This window comes from Ambystoma mexicanum, chromosome 11 (assembly GCF_040938575.1).
Source record: "Ambystoma mexicanum isolate Mex_15411 chromosome 11, UKY_AmexF1_1, whole genome shotgun sequence".
Classification (NCBI taxonomy): Eukaryota; Metazoa; Chordata; class Amphibia; order Caudata; family Ambystomatidae; genus Ambystoma; species Ambystoma mexicanum.
In genome coordinates this window covers 387980406-388003511 of record NC_090934.1, presented here as the reverse complement: position 1 = coordinate 388003511, position 23106 = coordinate 387980406, and the positions used below count along the sequence as shown (strand labels likewise).

General features: G+C 50.7%; 1 protein-coding gene across 6 annotated transcripts in view; it reads right to left on the bottom strand.

The window, feature by feature from the left end:
• Positions 1 to 23106, bottom strand: part of CELF1 (CUGBP Elav-like family member 1) — a 1228135-nt gene that overhangs the window by 658767 nt on the left and 546262 nt on the right. For all 6 annotated transcript variants that reach the window (XM_069623101.1, XM_069623100.1, XM_069623103.1 and 3 more), the window contains exon 8: positions 19328 to 19489. In XM_069623101.1, the coding sequence (XP_069479202.1) occupies positions 19328 to 19489 (162 nt within the window). The remainder of the gene's footprint in view (positions 1 to 19327; positions 19490 to 23106) is intronic.

Sequence of the window (23106 nt, the reverse complement as noted above, 5' to 3'; positions counted from 1 at the left end):
AGAGAAAGTAGTAAGACGTCTACGTTCCTTCCACCTCGAGCAGGGACGACGCATGTGAATCCAAGCAGATACAATCATCAGAAATGCTATTACAGTGAGTAATGCAGGTCTTCTGATGCTTGTTAATCTGCTTAGAATCACACACTGTGCATAGACTAGCGAGCAGTACCCAGAGTTGGAGGTGGGTTATGAGAAGGAACAGTAGAGGAAAATATGTCTTAGTACTGCTTGTTCCACCTGAGAATCAGATCTAGAATGAGGATCTAGGCAATAGTGTTTTGTAAAGGTGTGTACAGAACTCCAGGTTGCCGCTTTGCAAATTTACTCTAGGTGAACATTTGCAATGAATGCTATGGAAGCCCCAGTGGCCCGAGTAGTGTGCTCTAGGCTTGAAGGGCAGTTCTCTCTTAGCAAGAGTATAAGAGTGCGATGCATTTGACAATCCACCTTGAGATGGCCGATTTAGAGACAGGATCCCTTCTCTGCCAACTGCCACTGAAACGAAAAATTGGTTTAGTGGTTTCGTTTTTCCAGGTAGAACATGACTGCCCTGCGCACATCTAGTGTGTGTAGGCTTCTTTCAGCCATGCTAGTGGGATTCTGGAAGAAAGTGGGTAGTTTGATCGATTGCTTCACATGGAACTTCCGAGATGAATTTAGGCGCACATCTGAGATGAGTGCACAGAACTACCTTATCCCTGTGGACTGTAACAAAAGGGTCTAGAACAGAAAGGGATTTTAGTTCGCTAACCCTTCGAATAGAAGGGATAGCCACTAGGAAAGCTGTTTTGTAAGTAAGATATTTTAGACTTGCTTTCTGCATTGGCTCAAAGGGAGATCCCATGAGTCTGGTTAAAACCACATTTAGACCCCATCCAGGAGCTGGGTGAGAAATGGGGGGATGGAGATGGATTCTCTTAACCCGTTCCATAAAGGCCTTAACCAGTATTTTCCACCATGACACTTCCTGTTGTGACGTGGCGTAGGCTGAAAGAGCAGCAAGATGAACCTTTAGGAAATTGAATACCAGTCCTGCGTCTCACAAATGGGTTAGGTACAGCACAATGTGTGTGGGTGAGCAATCGATGGGATTGACGCCTTTGGTATTACACCAGATGACAAAGCGTTTCTATTTACTGGAATAGCAATAGTGGGTGTTAGGTTTCCTAGCTTCTCTCAGTATGTTCATGCATCTGAGGGAGCTGTAGGTGTCCAAACTATGACCGAAGGTGCCATGCTGCTAAGTTCAGAGTTTGTGGGCATGGGTGTAAGGTCTCCCCCTGTCCTGAGACATGTTGTACGGGCAGGGTAGTTTCACTGGTGGGGAGGGGGACATTTCCATTAGATAAGCGAACCAGGGTTGGCGGTCCCACATCTTGTTGAGTAGGTGAGTCAGGGGGTGGAGGGGTATGTAGACAAATTACCTGACCATGTTATCCAGAGTCCGTTCCCCTTGGAGCGGTTCTGGGGGTACCTGGAGGCGGAGTCTTGGCAACAGGCGTTTTCCTGAGTTGCGAATAGCCCGATCTCTGGGAAGCCCCATTCTGCGAAGACATTGGAGGTAATGTCTTCGTGCAGACGCCATCCGTATTCTACAGGCAGAGGGAAATCTCTGCTGAGCACGTCTGCCAGAAGATGGACTTCCCCTGGAACATGTTGAGACATACATCTTGTGTTTGAGAGCCCACATCAAAATGTATAGGGACAGTTTGGATAGCCCTGGAGAGTGAGTGCCCCCCCTCTTTGTTTAGGTAATACATGGCTGTGGTGCTGTCCATCAGAACCAGAATGGTCTTCCCCTGTAGTGGAGTCTGAAAGGCTTTTAGTGCTTGAACACTGCCAATAGCTCTAGCAGATTTATATGGTTCTACGCTACTTGTGGGGACCACACTCCTAGCGCTGTCAGCTGAAGCAGGCAAAGGGCCCTCCCCCCCACCCCGTGAGAGATGCATCTGTCGTGTGAGTGGCTTCCACTGAGGGGGGGAGGGGTGATGAAGGACTTCCCCTTCAAGAGGTTTTCCCTCGACCACCACTGCAGAGAGAACGAGGGCTGGCGAGACAACTACCAGATCTTGGCCATTGTCCGCTGGCCTGCTACCGCTGGCTGTTGAGCCACTCTTGCATGGGATGTATGCACAGTCGTGCGTGGGGAGCCAAGTATATGCATAACGCCATCTTACCTAGAAGCCACATGGCCTTGCGTACCATCACCTCCCTACTGGCTACATATTGAGGGATCTGAAAAAGCATGTTCTGAACCCTCTCAGGGGAAGACAAGGCAGTCTTTCGTCTGGATCAGAGCCCCCAGAAATTGTTTCACTTGACTGGGGACTAGACTGGACGACTTCTCGTTGATAAAGAATCCCAGACTGAACAGAAGGTCTACGGCTTTCTGGGTGTTCAAAAAGTATGTGTTGTAAGAGTCCCCCGTTAAGAGCCAGTCATCGAGGTAAGGGTAAACCGAGACGGATAGTCTGCGCAGGTGTGCTGTCAATACTGCCAGGACCTTTGTAAACACCCTTGGCACCGAGGCAATGCCAAAGGGGGGCACCTTGATTTGGTGTTATCTGTCCTCCATCATGAACCTTAGATATTTCCTGTGCGCTGGCAACATTGAAATATGAAAGTATGCATCTTTCATGTCCAGTGTTGCCATGTGGTCCCCCTGTTTCAACAGTGGGCTCACTTCCTATAGTGCTACCATACGAAACTTTTGAAGTTTTATAAATTTGTTCGTTGATCGCAGGTCTAGAACAGGGTGCATGGTGAGGTCCTTTTGGGTACAAGGAAGTACACTGAATAAATACCCTTGTTTACCTGAAGGACGGCTTCTATGGCGTCCTTCAGGATCTGCAGATGGACCGATGAAAGGCGTTGTGAACAAGGCGGTCTGAATTGTGGTGGTCAGGCGGATTCCACAGTACCCGGGGGCAACCGTCTTTATAACCCAGTGGTCTGAAGTTATCCCCTCCCGTGCTGCAAGAAAAGATGTTAAATGCTCCCCGACCGGTGTGACATGGGAGGGGACCTGGATCTATTGGTCATTTCTGACCAGAGGCTGCGGCTCCTCTGGAGTTGGGGCCTCTGACCTTGCCTGGTCGTTGACCCCGAGGTGGGTAGTTGGCGGGGCTTCCGATGCTTGTCCACGGTTCCAGTTTACCGTACTGTAGTTATTTTGACCTCAAAAGGACTGACGAGAACCGCCGCCCCACTAGAGGGGGGAGGGGGGGGCTTCTGTGTTATTTGTTGTAAGGACTTAAGAGTCTTGTGCTCTTTCTTGGCCGTCTCCAGAGCATTGTCGACCGCTTTTCTGAAGAGATTGGTGTGTTCTATGGGTTTGTTAATGAGAGCGGCCTTTGTTTCAGGCTTGAACCCCGAATTACGGAGCCAAGTGTGCCGCTTGAGTAGTGTGCCCTAGACTAGGGACCTGCCTGCCGTCTGCGCAGTGTCCAGAGAGTTTTTAATTCTATTTTGATTTACTTGCCTGCCCGCGGCCATGATGTTGAGTTGTCTGGACCTAGCGGGTTCGGAACCTCCTGGAGACCTTGTACAAGGTTCCGATGCGCATCTGCATAACTGGCAAGCAAAGTCGTGTTATTTGCTATGCGTGTGGTGAACACAGCAGCCGAAGTAACACGTTTACCAAAGGCATACAACCTTTTAAATTCCTTATCCGGGAGGTGCCTCCCCCGTAACAAGGGGTACACCTGCCCGTTTCCGGGTGGTATTCACTACCAATGAGTCGGGGGTGGCGTGGCCTTTAATATATTGAGGGGCAGTAGGAGATGGCAGAAGGAACAAGTTACTTACCTGTAACTGTTGTTCTCCAGCATGGGTCTGGCATGGATTCACATGCTCATGAATATTCCCCGTCGTCAGGCTGGGAATCCTCGGTAAAGAAAAAACCAGTATCAGTTTCGTTTCTGATCTGTCTTTCGTAGTAATATCCAATCACTGGTCTCTGCGTCATACTGACCACAGCCAATGACTGCCCTCTACCTAAGCACCGCCTCTGGCAGCCATCTTCAGATTTGGAAGCACGTGAAGTGGCAGTATGACCAAGTGAAGAGCCGCAGAGGGTTAGGCGGGAGGGTTCGCATGTGAATCCATGCCAGACCCATGCTGGAGAACAACAGTTACAGGTAAGTAACTTGTTCCTTCTCCAGCATGGGGTCCGGCATGGATTCACATGCTCATGAATAAAGAATACATAGCAGTACACACATGCACAACCACGGGAGGTGGCAAAGGCTCAACATTAAGCAGTACATCCAACTCAACATTAAGCATCTTACCTCCTCACCAGGCTCACCTCAGGCGAACAGGTTGCGCAGCACTGCTTGGCCGACCCTGGACTCCTCCCTGGAATCCCGATCGACGCAGTAGAATTTCGTGAAGGTGTGCGTCGACCTCCACGTAGCAGCCCTGCATATGTCCAGCAGGGGCACACCAGAAAGGAACGCCGTGGTAGCTGCGATCACTCTGGTGGAATGGGCTCTCGGACGGCCAGGCAGCGGTCGGTTTGCCAACCGATGACAGTACATGATACAGCCGGAGAGCCATCTGGAAATGGAAGCCTTCGAGAGAGCCTTCCCCTGATTGACAGGTCCAAAGTTCACCAAGAGTTGTGACGTCTTCCGAAAACACTTCGTGCGGTCCACGTAGAACTTCAGCGCTCTAGCCACATCCAGCGAGTGCAAAGTCCTCTCAGCCGGCGACAAAGGCGACGGGAAGAACACAGGCAACACCAAGGGTTCGTTGAGATGGAAGTCAGACGGTACCTTGGGCATGAAGGAGGGGTGCGTCCTGAGCACTACCCTCGTGTCGTGAAAAGTCAAGTACGGGGCCTTGCATGAAAGGGCCTGGATCTCTCCCACCCGTCGTGCGGAGGTGATGGCCACAAGAAACGCTGCTTTCCACGACAGAAACTTCAACGGGGCCGAGTGCAGAGGCTCGAACGGAGGTCCCATGAGCTTGGTCAGCACCACGTTGAGCTCCCACGCCGGGGCCTTCACCGGCGGGAACGATCTGAACAGTCCCTTCATGAACTCTTTCACCAGACGATGAGACCACAAGGACGTCCGGCCCGTGGTTCTGGTGTATCGGGAGATCGCAGCAAGATGAATCTTGATGGACGCGTGTGCCAGTCCAGGTTTGGCCAGCGTCAGCAGGTACGGCAGTACCTGGGGAGCCGTAATCCGTAGAGGGTTAATCTTCTGTGCGTGGCACCAGACAGAGAACCTCTTCCATTTGTGTCCGTAGCATTTAAGAGTCGAGGACGCCCTGGCCTTTGCAAGAACCTCTCTGCAGTCGGCCGGTATGTCGTATCCTCCAAACTCTAGCGCTGCAGGAGCCAGGCCTGCAAGTTCAGCGATTTCGGGTCGTGGTGGAGGATGGCGCCTCCTTCCCTGGAGAGAAGATCCGCGTCCACCGGCAGCTTGATTGGCGGGGACGCTGACAAGTCCAGAAGGTCCGGGAACCATATCTGCCTCGGCCACGCAGGTGCGACGAGGATCATCCTGCACCGTGACCTCTTGAGCTGGTTGACGAGCCGGATTAGCAGTGGCAAAGGAGGGAACGCGTAGAGGAACAGGCCCTCCCAGGGGAACGAGAAGGCATCGCCCATGCTCCTCGCCTGGGGAAACCTGCTGGCGAACCTCCGGCACTTGGAGTTCGTCGCCGTCGCGAACAGGTCGATCTGAGGTGTGCCCCACCGTCGGAAGAGGCGATCCACTAGATCCTGCCGTAGTTCCCACTCGCGGCACGAGCGCAGCTCCCTGCTGACTGAGTCGGCGATGGTGTTTTTTATCCCTGCCAGATGAAACGGCACCAGGAACATCCTTTGGGCGACGGCCCAATGCCACAGGTCCTGCGCCTCCTTGGACAGCGCTGGGGACCTGGTTCCGCCCTGTTTCCTGATGTAAAACATGGTGGTGGTGTTGTCGGTGAAGATCCTCACCACCTTGCCCTTGAGGGACGGAAGGAAGGACCTGAGGGCCCAGAACACTGCACGGAGCTCCAGGACGTTGATATGGAGGGACTTCTCCGTCGGGAGCCAAAGGCCTCTCGCGTGCAGATTTTCGGTGTGCGCTTCCCACCCTTCCAGGGAGGCATCGGTGGTCACTGTCTCCTGGTGGTCTGGAAGTCCATGCCCGCCGTCAGATGCGTGCGGTTGCCCCACCACCGGACCGCTCGGCGGAAACTCTCGTCGAGTGTGATCCTCTCCTCGAAGCTGCCCGTCGTTTGGATCCAGCGCACGTCCAGGAACTCCTGCAACGGGCGCATCCGGAGCCTGCACATGGGAATGAGGTAGATGCAGGAAGACATCATTCCGAGGAGGGACTTGATGGACCTCACCTTGGCCGCGTCGGAAACCAACATCCGCTGTACCTTGCCCAGGATGGACCTGGTCCTTTCCTCCGACGGGGAGGCCAGAAGCGACACCGTCGAGCTTCGCTCCCAGAAACAGTGCGTTTTGCGCGGGTACCAGGTGAGACTTGGCGTAGTTCACGGAGAATCCCAGGTCCGTGAGAAGTCGGACGGTCCTTGCCGTGTGATCCAGGGCGAGCTCCCTCGACTTGGCTCGGATGAGCCAGTCGTCCAGGTAGGGGTAGACTTGGATCCCCTCGCGGCGCAGCTGCGCCGCCACCGGTGCAAGGCACTTGGTGAATACCCTGGGGGCCGACCGTAGTCCGAAGGGGAGGGCTTTGAACTGGTAGTGACGCCCTTGGACCACAAACCTGAGGAATTTTCGGTGCCCCTTTAGGATGGGAATATGGAAGTAGGCATCCTCCAAATCCAACGACGACAGGAAGTCTCCTTCCTCCAGCTGACCCAGGACGTGCTGGAGGGTGACCATCCGGAACTTTTGCGCCTTGATGAACTTGTTCAGACGTCGCAGGTCCAGGATGGGGCGCCATCCCCCCGTCTTCTTCTTCACGAGGAAGTATCTCGAGTAAACTCCGGAGCCCCGAAGTCTCTTTGGGACGAGTTTGATGGCGCCCTTCCTCAGCATCGCCTTTACCTCCAGGAGAAGTTGAGGGACGTGAAGTTCTTTCCTGGCCACGGGGGGGACGCGCGGACACCTTCTTTGAAATCCGAGCGCGTGGCCCCGGGCCAAGGCGTCCAGCACCCAACGGTCGGTGGAGATGGACTCCCACACGCTGACGAATCTCGCCAGCCGGCCTCCCACCGGGGTGCTTCGGTGGGGGCCCGACCCCACGGTCGGTTCAATCCTGCTTCGACGAGGCTTTGCCGCCTTGACCTCCTTGGCGACGACGGGGTCCGCCAGACTTGCCTCGTCCTCTGTAGGCCTCCTGAGCCGACGAGCGGGCCGCTTGACGGTAGGTGGAGAAACCGCCGCCTGAACTTTTGGAGGCGCCCTTGCCTCCGCTGCTCCGAAAGGGCGTCCGTCGTTGTTGCAGAACTCCAAGGGCCCGGGCCGTCTCGGTGTCCGCTTTAATGGCCTGAAGGGAATCGTCCACTGTTTTCCCAAACAGGTTGTTCCCATCGAAGGGCATGTCCAGGACTCTGGTCTGAACGTCTTGACGGAAGTCCGTAGCCTTGAGCCATCCACGCCGCCTAACTGGCGGAACCCGGTGTCGGCGATGTCCGTCGCAACGGTAATGGCATGGTCCGAAGCCACCTCACCTTCCTGCAGGATCTCCAGGGCCTCTGCCCTCTTGTCGTCCGGCAAGAAGTCCAGTAGGGGAGCCAGTTTGTACCAGAGCTCCCTGTCGTAGCGGGCCACGATAGCCAAGGCGTTGGCCGCTTTAATCGTCGTCGCCGCAGACGAGAGGACTCTGCGTCCCATAGCGTCCAATTTCTTTCCCTCGCCGTCCGGTGGGGAAGTCGATGTGGAGGCCGCACTCCCCCCCCCCCGCCATCCCCCCGCTTTTTTCCTGGCCGCCGCGGAGACGACGGAGTCCGGGGTAGGCTGCGCCCGGAGGCACAGGGGGGCCGGGCCGTGTCCGGGACCCGGTACTTCTTCTCGTACCGGTCCCTTCTAGCTGGCGTCGTGGAAGGGTTCTTGAGGAGGGTGAGGCCCTCATCCCAAATGTCGTCCAATAGAGGCACTGAGAGGACCGTCTTCCTCTTGGCCTCGCGCCGCTGATAAAGGAAACCTTCCTTCTTCTCCTCAGGGCAGAATTGGAAAAGCTCGGATGCCCTGGTGATCATGGAGTGGAACGATCCAATCTCGTCGGGCGGAGAAGCCCTGGTGGGAGGCGACGACGGTACATCCTCGTCGTATACCTCGTCGTCCGTACCCGTCGCTGCCGTGTCAGTCCCCGTATCATCCCCTCGGGTGGACGGGGAGGAGGGCTGGAAGGGGCGCGACGGCTGAAAAGGAGGCGGAGGGTGGATCCTTCTTTTCTTGGTAGGGGGAACACCAGAAGGTCCCGGTTCTGGGTCCCCCGACGGGAGAGGTTCCGTCGGCAACGGTAGTCTCGTCCTTATCTCTGAGCATAAGGACTGTATAGCCAACAAAATGGCCGCCGAGCTGTCTCGCGGCGCTGGCAGAGGGGAATCCGACAGGCGATCAGGGGCCCCGTCGGTACCCTCGATGTCGTCGTCGCCTGCGTCGAGATCCATCCCGACGGGCCGGTCTTCTTCCACGCCGAGGTCGTGGCTTAAGACTTCGACCAGCTCCTCCTCCGAGGTTGAGGCCGAATCTACGACGACGCCCTGCCCCCCCTTTTTCTTCCCCACGGGGGATTTCACGGGGGCCCTATCGATGGGCACAAAAGAGGACTCCCTCCGAGGTGGCAGGGAGACTGAGCCCCGAGGTCGCCACCACTGGTGTAGCCCCCACAGGCTGAGCCAGGGCCGCCGCAACAGTTTCGATAGAGGGCTTGGCCGGATGGATTAAGGCCTTCACCACCTTAGGTGCGCTCACCGCCTTATCCTTGAGGGGGGGGACACTGCCTCGCTCCCCCTCCGATGGGGCCTTCGAGCTCGACCGGGGCCTCTCCAGGAGTTTCGCCGGGTGCTCGGCCTTCCTCTTACCCGACCCAGAGCGTTGGCTCGTGGTTGATGGTGCCGGGGAGGGTGCGCCCTGCCTGGCGCCCGTAGAGCCCGACCGTTCGGCGCTCCCGGTGCCAGCGGACTCGCGGTGCTTTGCCTTGTGTTGGACCCCCGTCGCCGGGGCGTCCTCAAAGGTCTTAGAAGACCGCTCGGATTTCTTCTTCTTCTTCTCGCCTGACGGGCTCTTCCCTTCCAGCCAGTTGGCGAGACGTTGATGGCGGTCCTTCATGGTCCGCTCCGACATGTTGCCGCAAAACGCACAGTCCTTCTCCACGTGCGTCTTGTCCTCATGTAAGCAGTAGAGACAAAAGGAGTGTTCGTCCTCCTTAAAGACGTTCTGCAGCTGGCATCCAGGGCAGACCCTGAACAGTTTTCCGGGCGTCGAGCATCCCTTCTCCTGGGCCATGTCCGGGCCTGAGAAACTTCTGGAGTCCTCCAAAAGCGTAGCTCGACGAAATCTTCACCCTTGAGGGGCGCAGACGAATCCGACACGAGTCCCCGTTGATCGGATGGAGAGTCGGTGGAGCTTGAGGCTCTTTTGACCGAAAAAACGAAGTTTTTGAGAAAAAACGTGAAAAAATAGCACTAACGCTCGAGAGCAATAGCACGAGGATCCCAACACATGAACGTGCGGTAAAAATCTGAAGATGGCTGCCAGAGGCGGTGCTTAGGTAGCGGGCAGTCATTGGCTGTGGTCAGTATGACGCAGAGACCAGTGATTGGATATTACTACGAAAGACAGATCAGAAACGAAACTGATACTGGTTTTCTCTTTACCGAGGATTCCCAGCCTGACGACGGGGAATATTCATGAGCATGTGAATCCATGCCGGACCCCATGCTGGAGAAATAGTTTCTCCACTCTTGGATTCACTGCCCGGGTCTGTGCTGGTGTGACCAGGGAGACAGCCAACCTTTTAACAGATTTCAGGAGAGGAATGCCTTGGCTCTAGGGGGTTTCTCTTTGAGAATGTCCACCACAAAATATTGTTCGGGTACCACTCCCTGGGTGGTCATCTTACAGTGCTCTGCTGCCTTCCTTAAGATGGCACTGAAAGCCATTTGATCGTCCACAGGGGAGGTCTGGCGGGCCGGAGTGGTAGGAGGGGAATCCAAGCATTGGACATCAGTGTCCCGATCTTCAAAGGGAGCGCCCATGGCTCTGTCTCCACTTGCTGGGTCTCCTCCCAGTTGACCATGGCATCTGCATGGTCATCAGGGTAGTCTTCTAGGAAGGAAGGGTCTTCATCATAGATGTCTTGGTAAGTGTCCATCCGGACCACATCTGGACATGGTCGACAGAAGCCGAAGGGTCTTGAGAGTCAAGATTTTCAGGAAAACGTGAAGCCAACACCAAAAGAGGGTCTTCACAAGCTCTTAAGGGGAAGGATGCTCTGAACGGAAGAATCCTCTCTAGGCGTTCCATGCACCCTTCGAACATTTCCTTGGTCCACTTGGACGACCAGCAGGGGCAAACAGTGGAAAAACGTTGTCTTCCTCTCGTTGGCGTCGAGATTTGTCCCCAAGGGTGTTGAACAGAGGCTCCCGACTGTCCTCGTGGGTTTCGTAATACTCGCAACACTGTCCTCAATCTCCGCCGATTTGGCGTGAGTCAATGGGTCAGTGGTAGATTTACCACCTCCCGCAGCATCAGAGGGCCTAGCTGTAGATTTTTCACCTGCAGAAAAGCTTGGAGGACTAGGAGTAGGTTTTGGGCCTACTGGGGCCTTCAGCGTGTAAACCCGATTTAGATGTAGCGCCCTTAAATTTGGAGTGCCCAGTCGCAAGACGCTGCTGGGGAGAAGGCAATCTACCAGAGGATTCCGTCAACATTTCCAGCGGTCCTGTGGCGCTTACCTTTTTCAGCGTAACCGTCGAAATTGATAATGGGGTTGTGTGCTTAGTGTGTGGTTTCTATAAACCCTTGTCGCCGGGTGTTGTCCCCAAAGCCAGACTTACGTCAGGCCTAGAGGGGTCGGGGATGGGCGTGGCAGACCTAGAAGCGTCCGCCTAAGGCAGATGACATTCGACAGAGATGTCTGTCATCATCCGTGCCCCCGTCCCTTTTGGCAGGTGTGGCGGGGGTGGGGGAAGGGTTGAGCCCACGACATGCCGTACACGGCCCACCGCTTTACACAGCGCTCCTTAATTGTCAGCCAAAGGAGTCTACAGGCCGCTTCTCGTCGTGATCTAGGGGTAGACAAGAATTACACATACTGTGCTAGTCTTTCCACAGGTACCTGACCCTACACTTATGGCAGATCCTAAATGGTGTCCTTTCCATAGAGAAAAGAAAGGACAAAGATGACTAGACCTAGAGGGCAATGATGGGGAAGAGAAGAGAACCAAAGATATGGCCACCCTGACCCCACTCTCCCTACTGTGTAGGCCGGCTAGAGGGCCCGGCCACGTGGATGGTTCAGCCACCGGATCTTAGGTGCCGAAATCCACTGCCATAGAACCTTCCTGAATCGCTGTCGAAGTGACTTACAGGAAATAACCGACAAAGTCGCTATAAAGATAAACAATGTCTCTTATGAAGAGCTCTGCTGTAGGGCGACAAAAAACAATCTGAGGAACCTCGGCATGTGAGGGTTTTTGGGTACACTACACGTCACAATAGGGATAGTGTTAGACATACCTATGCCGACATCCCCTTTCGGACCACGAAAGACTAGGTGCAATACTCTGCGGTTACCACTGGATGTTAGACCATATGCACAGCATGCGATTTTAAACAGATTAACAAGCATCAGAAAAAAAGTTACATGAGAAGTGGGATAAGGAGTTATGTAAACCCCCAGCACTCCACATAGGGTGTTGTGTGCTGGACCCACAAAGGAGAAGGTAAGCTAAAAGTTCTCACTATTCTTGGGAACTGGAGTTCACACAAGAACACTTATTTAAACATTAAGAGCAGCCCATGGGACTCCTAGGTGGCGCTGCACAGAGGGTGCAGTGTGTTGGTATGCAAAAACCAGGTGCTTATGGAGTTTAGCAGACTCCATTCGACAGTAAGAATTAAGGATCCCAATCAGCAAAACAGAAATAAATAGTGGTAAAAGTGCCACTAACTCTGGAGATGCAAATAAAAATAAAGTCCAGAGTCCAGCTAAAGTGCTGGGGGTCTCAGGTTAAAGGGAATTTGCACAGAAACTGAAAATTTTCCCTAACACCTGTCATGGGACTGGTACGATCCACAGTCGTCCACTTATCCCCAGACACCACAGACCGACAAGTTGCAAGCCCGTAATTGACATTTATGCCCCACAATCAGCATACTGCTTAAATCCGGTCTTCAGTGTTGAGGACATGTCGAATCGACTTTGTTCCGAGGTGAAACTATCGAGATTTCGGTGAGGCAATCGCTTCGAAGCACACTAGCATGCTGGAAAAACTGAAATGGGGTAACAGTCACCACGTGTGCTTCATATACCAGCGTCAACATCACGGCAGACGACGCTAAGGCTGCCGCTGAGGGACATGACTTGACAGTACACAGCGCTCGGCCCTATGAAAAGTTTTCAAAAGCAAGCTGCAAGCAGACTTGGATATATCGCAGATGAGAAATACATGAGAGGACACAATCCGTTCGAATTACAGTTTAACCTGCCACTAGTCCAAGATGAACAAGTTACTTACCAACTGGTAACGTTCTTTCGATTGGCTATTCCTCATCTTAGATGTATTCCATCCAGCTTTGCTGCTCTTTGGAAATTTCTTTCGGCAGAGGGCGCCGTGCGTCTATGTCGAGTCGATGGTCCCTCGAAGGCCTCCGTCAAGGGTGACGTCATCAGGAGTATAAGTAGCACGCGCGGCGCCCGTTGGCCTCAGTTCTGTTTTTACCCTTTATCTTTGATCTTGTACTGTGTAGATTGTGCCGGCAGACAGGTATGAGCCTTGTGAGATTTGAGATGGCAATAACCCGGAAAGATCTGCAGTATGGACAATTCCTCTGGAGGAGGGGATAGATTTTTTGATACTCTTAGATGGCTGAGTATAGTACTGCTTTTCCAAAAGTTAGCTCCCTAGACTGGGAAGCATCCAGGTTATAGAATTTTGAGAAGGTATGTAGCGAAGACCAAGTTGCTGCTTCGCAAATGGATCATATTGGAACACCTCTTTGAAGGGCCGTGGAGGAGGCGATGCCTCTGGTGGAATGAGCCCTTAACCCTTCCGGAGGGTCTTTTTGACCTAGTCTGAAGCATTCTGAAATGCGAAGTACAATCCAGAGTGGAATTGTCTGTTTTTTCACTGATTGACCCAGTTTCCTTCCTGTATAACCTATAAACAGCTGGTTGTCCACTCTAAATCTGGAAACTCTGGAGATGTAAAAGCTTAAAGCTCTTTTCGGATCCAACCTGCATAATCTTTCCTCCTCCTTCGAAGGATGGGGTGGAGGATAGAATGCGGGTAAGACAATTTTCTGACTTAAATGAAAATCAGATATTAATTTTGGTAAAAATGATGGTATTACCCTCAACACAACTCTATCCTTATGGAAGACAGTATAGGGTGGCCCAGAAGACAGTGCCTGCAATTCGCCCACTCTTCTTGCTGATGTTAGAGCAACCAAGAAGGCTGATTTCCACGTTAGTAATCTTAATGAACACGTATGCATAGGCTCAAAAGGAGCACACTAAGAATTTTAGGACTAAATTTAGATCCCAGATCGGTACTTGAAATGGGTGAGGAGGAAACACATTAGTGAGTCCTTTTAAGAAATGTATTATCAAAAGAATTTTGAAGTAGGAGCATTCTTCCGATGAGCACTTGAAAATGGAAAGCGCCGCACGGTAACCTTTTATTGTTCCGATATTCAGACCTCTATGTGCTAGGGTCAGAAGGAAAGATAATACTTCCGGAATAGAACATAGGAAAGGATCGACATTCTTTTCTCTGCACCAGTTGCAAAACTTTTTCCAACGGCATAGAGACTTTATGGAGGTTTTGCTTTCGGCAAGAAGGCCAGCAACAAAGTCATCTGGAAGGTTCCAATCCTTGTATCTCAGTCTTTCAGATACCAAGCATGAAGGTTGAGCGTTTTGACCTCTGGATGGAGAACCTGACCCTCCATTTGAGAGAGAAGGTTCTCTCTCTGAGGAAGACGTACTGGGGGACAGATGGACATGTCTAGAAGGTCCGGGTACCACGTTCTCCTGGCCCAATCCGGGGCAATTAGGATCATGCGGCTCCAAAACCTTCTCAGCCTCCTGATGACCTGAGGAATGACGGGAATCGGAGAGAATGCGTACAATATAGTGGGAAATTCCACTCCACCACGAACGCGTCCCACAGGGCTCCGCTCGGGGGAAATTCCATTGAGCAATACCTTTCACATTTTCGGTTGATTCTGGTTGCAAACAGGTCTACTTGAGGGGTTCCCCAAAGGGCGAAGATCTCTTGAATGACTTTGAGCCAGTTCCCATTCGTGGGATACCGTGCTCTGCCTGCTCAGAGCATCTGCCGTCATTCTCTTCCCCGGGTAGATGAATTGCCGTTAAAGAGATTCCTTCCTGAATCGCCCAATACCAGAGCTGCATTACCTCTCTGCACTGGGGTAGTGACCCCACACCACCTCTTGTTTAGATAGTGCATGGCCACTGTATTGTCCGTCATTATCAGGACATTCTTTCCCCTGACAGATGGCAGGAAGGCCTTCAGCGCTAGTCTGATTGCCCTCAGCTCTAAAAGGTTGATATGTAGTTTGGACTCCGATGGACACCAATGACAGTTGATTGTCAAATCGTTGGCATGAGCTCCCCACCCCAGGATTGAGGCGTCCGTCACTGATCTCCGGCCATGGTTGCCAAAAAGGTTCTCCTTTTAGGATGTTCTCTGTACAGGTCCACCATAGAAGTTCTTGTCTGACCATGTTTGGAATCTGAAGATCCGTCATTTGACCCGAGAACTGGAACCACTGAGTCTTTAGGGCCCATTGAAGAGAGCTCATCCTCAAGCGTGCCTCTGGCACCAGAAAGACGCAGGATGCCATGAGGCAGAGAAACCTTAAAAAGTCGTAAGCCTGGAGATTTTGGGCATTTTGGAATTTGGAAACCATCTGAAGAATGTCTTGAGCCCTCGACTTGGGAGGCGAGCTCTTTCCCAAGGATGTGTCTAATACAGCTCCTATGTACTGAAGCTGTTGGGAAGGTGTCATCTGTGACTTCTTGAAATTGAGAGAGAAGGCCAGTTTGTGGAGAAAGTGACAGGTGACTTTCAGATGATCCAGTGCTTGCTCGGCAGAATGCCCTCTGATCAACCAATTGTCCAGGTAGGGGTAGTCATGAATCCCCCTCTCCAGAGGTGCGCTGCCACCACTACCATTAACTTGATGAAGACCCTCAGGGCAGAGGTCAGCAAGAAAGGCATGAGTCGAAACTGATAATGTGAGTCGCCAACTACGAACCTCAGGTATTTTCTGTGTTTGAGATGAATTGGCACATGAAAATAAGCATCCCGGAGGTCCAATGACACCAACCAGTCCTGAAGTTGAAGGGCCTGAAGGATCTGAGAAAGGGTAACCATCTTGAACTTGTCCTTTCTGAGGAACTTGCTCAAGTTTCTTAAGTCCAAGATGGGTCTCAGTCCTCCGTCCTCCGCTGCAGGTACTGGTTCTATAGAACCTTTCCCCAGCAGGGTTAAAACTTCCTGCTGTAGGAGTGGGTTTGAAGACTTCAACGGGTGTCTCCCTGCTGGATTGCTTTGAGGTTGCGTTAGAAAAGGAAGGCAGTAACCTTGGGCTATTATTTCTAGAGCCCAAACATCTGAAGTAATGGCTCACCATTCTTGCAGATGCTGTGACAGCCTGCCCCTACAGGTGTTTTGTGATGCAAGTCTTCAAAGCGGTTTTGTGGCGGATGTTGCAGCCGCTGATGGCAGAGAGGCTTGCAGCCGGAGCTGGTTTAGCACATTTTCCTCATCCACCTCGAGTGGCCTTTTTCTGGCCCCTTTGACTGGCCATTCCTCTCGCCTTTCCATATGAGGTGTAGTAACGATAGGATCGTCCCCTCCATGACTGTCCTTGCGCACGAAAAGGCTGAGGTTGCCTAATAGCAGCTCCTAAAGATTTGGCAGCTGCTTTTGAGGTATGCAACCTCTCAAGGCTCTCGTCAGCCTTGTTGCCGAAAAGGTGAGACCCGTCAAAAGGCATGTTCAGAAGGCGGTTCTGTACGTCCGGTGCAAAACCCGACTTCCGTAACCACGCAAATCTGCGCATTACCGTTCTAGTGCCCATAGACATGCTTACACTATCTGCAGTGTCCAATCCAGATTGAAGGGATTCCTGCATGGCTTCCTTTCCATCTCTAACGATGGCTAGGAACCCTTCCCTTTCTTCCCCTTCTGGTATGTGCTCCGCCGCCATTGCAATGGACTCCCAAAGAGTGTACGAAAATGTTGCCAAGGCACTTATGGAGTTGGCAGATTTTAATGCCATGCTCCCGGCTGAAAATACCTTCCGTGCACAACCGTCCACACACTTATCGTCCGTCTGGAGGGATAGACGGGTATGCAAGTTTGTTAGAAGCTGTGGCTGCATGTATGACAAGAATCTCGGGAGTTGGGTGTTTGGACAGATAGCCGGGGTCGCTACTGGCCGGGCGGTATTTTGAGGTGAGGGATTTATTTACCGGAGGAATAGAATCCGGAGTTTCCCAATTCTTGGCCACCCTATTTTGCAGGGCTACATGAAAGGGTAGTACTGGGTCTTCGGTGGGACCATGGTCCAATATATCTGTTAAATCATCCTGAATGAATTGGCCTGATGGTTTAGCCCATCCTAAGTAATCTAATACCTTTGTCATTAATTGACGGTATGATGGACTGGCATGCTCTCCTGGTTCTGGTCTGCCAAAGTAGTTTTCAGGAGATGCGTCAATGCCACTTGCATTGTGTAATGATTCTACCAAGTCCCTCATTCTGCTTTCTTCTGAAATCAAGCATTCTGGGACATTTGGGGTGCCATATTACAGCCCAAAAGGTACATTCTCCTCATCAGATCTCTCCTGTTCCTCAAAAATTGAAGTCGGGATTTGAAAAACTCCTTTTTGGGGAGAGGCTTGAAAACCTTCTCTGGGAGAGGAGGAGGAGGAAGAGGTCTAGTACCTGGCTCTGTGGACAATACAGGTTTTGTAACCTTATCCTTCTCTTTTTCTGGCTTCCCTGGCTTGGCTGGAGCCTTTGGCGCCGAGGGTTTGGTGTTGACGACATAGTGGTTGTCGACCGGGTCTGCTTCGAGGGCGTCGAGGTGACCTTCGAAGATTTTCCCTTCGAGGTATGATGGGTCTCCGACGGTGTCGATGACCTCGAGCAGTTGACTCGACTCGAGCGTTTTTCACTCAGCGTCCTGGAAGGTTCCCTATCCTTCCTTTTTCGATCACCCGGGCTCGAGGGCGCGCAAGTGTCAGAGCGATGATGCTACCAGCCGGCTTCCAAAGAAGGCACAGACCGAGGCTTCACTTTTTCAAACACCTCCATCATTTTGACTCTGAATGCTTCCCACTCTCATCTTTATGGAGACTCGTCTGACAAGGTGGAGGGAGACCTGTGGCGTTGTTTCTTCGATCTATTTGACGAAGACGACGAGCGATGGGAATCGCTACGGGACCTTGATCGATGCCTTTCGCGTCGAGGAGAATTCTCCACACGGGATCTCGACTTGACGCTAGAGGTTTTTCAATCGGTTTTTCGACCTACCTGTAGCTTTCCTCTCCTCTCCTCTCTCGCAAGGCCTTCCCAGTCATTGCCTGACACTTCGTACAGGCCTCCATGTCGTGGCCTTCTACGAGGCACCACAAACACTCTCGATGCGGGACCGTGATCGACATTTTTGACCCGCACGATTTGCACTTTTTGAATCCCGATTTCGTGGTCGGCGTCGATGACGAGGATATATTTCGTTTATTATATATTCTCACAGAACTCGAGGCGCGCTGAATGTCCGAAGCAACGTATACTGCGGAAAAACGGACTGAGGCCAACGGGCGCAGCGCGTGCTACTTTTACACCCGATGAAGTCACCCTTGACGGAGGCCTTCGAGGGACCATGGACTCGACGACACGGACGCACGGCGCCCTCTGCCAAAAAAAAAAATCCAAATAGGAGCAAATCTGGATGGAATACATTTAAGATGAATACGTTGGAGGACACAATCCACTCGAAACAATTCTGTTTGGAGGTGCAGCCAGTTAAACAGTCACCTGTGTGTTCAGGCAGCTGTCAGGTTCAAATGTGGCATGTGCATTCCTGTCTGTTGGCAGTGCAGGCCTGGCACTGGCAGTGACAGGAAATTAACACAGCAAAGGAACAGGAGTACACAATTTTGGCGTGGAGTCTGAATAGGGGCTCCGATTGGCAGATCTCCCATTCAGAAAAATAATTACACACATTTTAGTAACAAAAATCCAAAAAGCTCAAGCTATCCTGCCCTCGGCAGACAACGTTCTGTCACAAGAGTGCAGAGGGGCGTTGTATAGCTGTGCTTTAAAATCTTACAGCACATTTTTTGGACAGAACCTCCCATCTCTTCAAATGCAATTTATTTTTTTGAAAGGCATACACATATCTAGGATTCACTGAAATAACTCAAAATATTTTTATGAAGAGAATTTTAAAAACAGACTATGCGGTATAACATTTTATTTGAAGACTTGCCATTATGGAAATGTAGTGCCAACATACAGGCAGGGCAGGATTCCTGCAGGGTTCCAATTTGAAGCTCTTTAAAATGCAGGCATCTTTTGGGGATTGGGGGGGGGGGGTACTTTTGGGGGCAGGGTTTCCTATGGCCCGAAATTGACAAACCAGTTAAAAAGGGAGGGCAGCAAAAAAGGGAGGGCAGCAAAAAAGGGAAAAATGACCTAAAACTAGTTGAGAATCCGTCATTAAATGGCATTGAACGAAGCATTGCACACGGTTAGGGAGGGAGAACGAAGCAAAGTGAATTTGGAGTAGGACAAGACAAAGCCAAAATCAAACTTGACGCCTCTGGCTCAGACAGTAACTGAGATGATCAAGAGGAGATCCACAGAGGATAACGAGAGACCAAACCTGTGGAGCAACAAACTCCATTTCTTGAATCAACAGAAAACCCAGGACCCAAAAGAGAAGCTTGGTAAAGCCTGTGTGTGAAATACTCTCCATGAAAGTGCTGTAAACAACAAGAAAGCAGACAATGCCCATCGGTGGTGCCACACAGGTTTGGTTTATAGTGTGAAAAGCAACTATGGGAAGAACCACAATCCTCAAAAAAGGCTTCAAGGAAAATGGATAGTCATTTCACAAGATACAACCAATACTTACGGCTAAGTACTGGGGTCCCAGGGTATTCAGTCCAGCGAGGTTACCCCACACAGACGCTGCACTCATCTGCTGCATCTGCTGTTGTAGCTGTTGTGTAATTCGTTTCTGTTCTTTATCTCTCTGTGTGTCAGCAAACTTCACAACGATGGGCGAGGAACAGCCCTAGGTAGACAAGGAGAGGAGATTAGAACGCAGTAACCTCTTGCACTGCTAAAACTCACATTGTCCTCATCGGTCAGCATCAACGAACATTTAGAGCCATATTCTCTCCCTCACAAATGTACTTGTGGGTTTAATGTAAGAAGTTACTGTCAGGATGGATTTTGAAAATCAACCTTGAGGGATTGCGGGGGTGGAGGGGTGAGTTTGGGGACAATTTTAGGCCAAACCCCAGTCAAGGTATGTCGAAGAGCAGGCAAGACTTAGTCTTGGGAGTGGTCTAGAACCTCAGTTCACACAGAACACAATAATTCAGATTGTCAGTGTATGCAAATACATTTATTTATTAGGCCTTAACACTAAAATGCAACTAGGACGCACTTCAGGTTAACCATATGTTACAAAAATAAAAATTCATGAGAGGATTCACTTAAAATGTAATCAATTAAACAGGTAAGTAATCAGTTGTAGATAAAATGAAAAGAACCAATATAATCTCAATTCCTTTTCACTAAAGAAGTCCAGCTCTGAGATGCATGGGGCCTAGGGCTCCAAAACTCACTGGTTCCAATACATGTTTCTCCAGGGAATTTACTCAAAGAAAGCAAATCGGCTTGTGGTGGTGATTTGAAACCGCTCAAAACTATTTTCTACATTTATTTTTATTTGCGGAAAATTATTTTGGTACACAAATGGTTACACAACCTTTTAACATTGACTTGCAGAAAAAAAGAGGACCAGTGTCCTTAATGGGTTAGAGAATGTGCTTAGAAGACCAGATGCTATGGAGTGGTAGTATCATGAAACAGGGAGGAGAAGAGTAGAGCATGATAGAGGAACAGGACAATGGTGGAAGTGCTACATTTTAGGATTGAGGGTTAAGCGCTCTGGGGTTATTGTAGATGAAAGGGGGAGGGGAGAAAAGGGAGATGTGGTGGCGTAGAATGCTATGCAACTGGCTCTTGAGAAAGGAGAGCCAGCAGATTGGAATTAAATGCCTATAGAGCAAGAGCATTCCAGAGTAAGGGAGCAAGAAGAAGAAGAGAGTGGAAACTAGAGGGAGCACAAGAGGCGGCAAGGAGGTGAGCAGAGGATGATCGTTGTTAGGCAGGAATTGATGCAGTAACCCTGTGGGAGACTACAACAGTCTTGTCCTCTTGGTATTAGGTAACCCACCTATTGGTAAAGGGTCTGTACTACACAAGTTGGTAGAGTGACTGAGCAGCCACACTCATCTCAAGAGGGTAAACGTGAGCTGAAGAGCTGTATCATCTAAATCCACAAATACAAGTATCCAAATAACACTTACACTCAAGGCCTTCTAGTAAAATAATGATTTATTTAACAGTCAGTTTTAAATAGGCCTTCTTTAAAAAGGGCAATGTGCAACAATAAAAATACACTTCAAAATACTTTATCAGAATCAAGGCCAAGCAAGTAGATGCTCTTAGAGATGCTTCCTACACACTACGTACACCCTGTGGTGACTTCACGAACTAGAACAGTATTGGTATTTATATAATCATTTTTGTAATTTGTAAAATTCTAAGGTTGGCACAAAGGGAAAGGTTAAGGAAGGAAAAGGTAACATGTTCTGAGAGCATGGGAGCATGTTTAAATCTCTCAATGAAGTTTTTATCTAAACATTTCCCAGCAATATTAGTTCAAAACCAGTGTATGACCTATGAGCGACAGTAAGAATCAAAGTCAATGGGTTAGAAGAGTCTGCAGGGAGCCAGGACAGCCAAAGTCAATTTGGAACTAAGTCTATGGAGCAGAGGCACTTAAAAAGTATTTCACAAAGTTAGAGTTTGTTGTAGAAAATCACTGTCGGGCATATGCTGTTACACTTGTGAATAGTTGGAGCTGAGATCTACTCTACAAAGCAGCACTGCAAGTCTCAACTGAGAAAAGAAAGCTACCAACAAAGAGGCAAGTACCCCTTAGTCAGAACAGTACCTTAGGTTGGAAGAGTATCCAGCTGGCTTCGGCCTTGGTTGCAATTCATGTGTTCCTGGGCCTCAGTCGTGGGGACAAGGACAACGTCTGGAAGACTCCTGCACAGCAGTCCGGAGGGCGGCGGCAGCTACAGGCTCTTTTAAATTCAGTGGCACTTCAAGGTTTCAGCGCGCGGTAAACAGCACCACTGTGGAACTTGGACACCGGTTGGGCTTCCTTCACTCCAGCACTCTGGTGAGGTGACTAGCTCGGGTTGCCCTGCTTCGGGAGGGTCCTCAGGCGACTCCTGGAGCTTTTTGCAAGCTTACAGACGTTGCACTCTACTATGGATTTCTCGACCCATGGCACTCTGTTTCAGCAGCAGCAAGGAAGTACAGCCAGGCGGGCAAGGTCCTCCAGCAAAGTTAATCGCTGGGTAAGTTGGTCCAACTAACCCAAGCGAAGAAGTCGTCCCTTCTGGAGCTTCTCTTGTCGATTCGGAAAAGGAGTTTCAGCACAGCAGCAGGGCTTCACCGGGTAGTTCAACCGTCGAGGATGCAGCAAGTTTCTCTTCACGATTCCATCATTGGATGTTTATTCCAGTAGTCGACTGTCTTCAGTCCAAGAAGTCTCGCCTTTTATTCAGGTTTTTCCCATTCATGCACAGCATAGCTGTCACTCAAACAGCAGGGTGGCTGTCCTGCAAGGACAGCCCGCCAGCCAATCAGGGCTCCATGCATTCAGGTTGCCCCGGAGACTAAGGACAGGGAAGCTTTGGGCACCTCCCTCACTTCCTGCTCTGCCAGACACAGGAGCCAGAGGCGGGTTTCAGTGCTGAAGCCCGCCAAAGACAAAACCAACAAAGGGGTTAAACCTGGTTTGGCGCGCAGAGTAAAACCCAAGCAAGACCTGACAAACAAGAAATGTTGAACAAAGAGGACTGGACCATTTTGACACAATGGTCACCCATGGGTGCTTTACTGCAGCTGAGGATTCAACCTGCAGTAAAAAAGCATAATGGTAGGAAAATTAAACCACTGCCACCAGTCGTTTCAAGTAGTGAGGGTAACATAAAAAAATGTTACATGAGTAAGTAGGAAAAAGCGCTACTAAGTAACCCCCCAGCACTCCACATTAATTTGGGTGTGCTGGACCTACATAGGAAAAAGGTAAGTCAAGTCAATTTCACTTTACTATCCTTGGGAGCTGTAGTTCACACAAGAAAAGGTATTTAAAACCTTAAGAGAAATAGAAAGGATTTCTCTGACATGCTAAACTGAAGGTGCAGTGTGTCACCATACAAAAGGTAGATGCCTATGGAGTTTGTCAGACTCCAAAAACAAAGGGGAACAAAATCCAAATCCGATCAAAATACATGGAGTGATAAAAAAAAGCTCTCTCCAGGGATACAAATTAAATGTCCTAAAGTCCAGCAAAAGAGCTGGGGGTCTCTGAGGCTGAAGGGAATTAGCGCAGAAATGAGAATTCTCCCCAACAATTGTAGGGAGTGAGATGGGCAGATAGGTAGGATTGGGGCAAGTCTATATATAGTTTTGAAGATGAGAATGATTGATTTTATACTTTGTCCTCTGTCTCTTAACCAGCCTACCTGACAACGGACTGGGGAGGTGGAGGTGAAGTGGGCAAAGTTGAAGAATATACAGACAACAAAGTTGCAGACT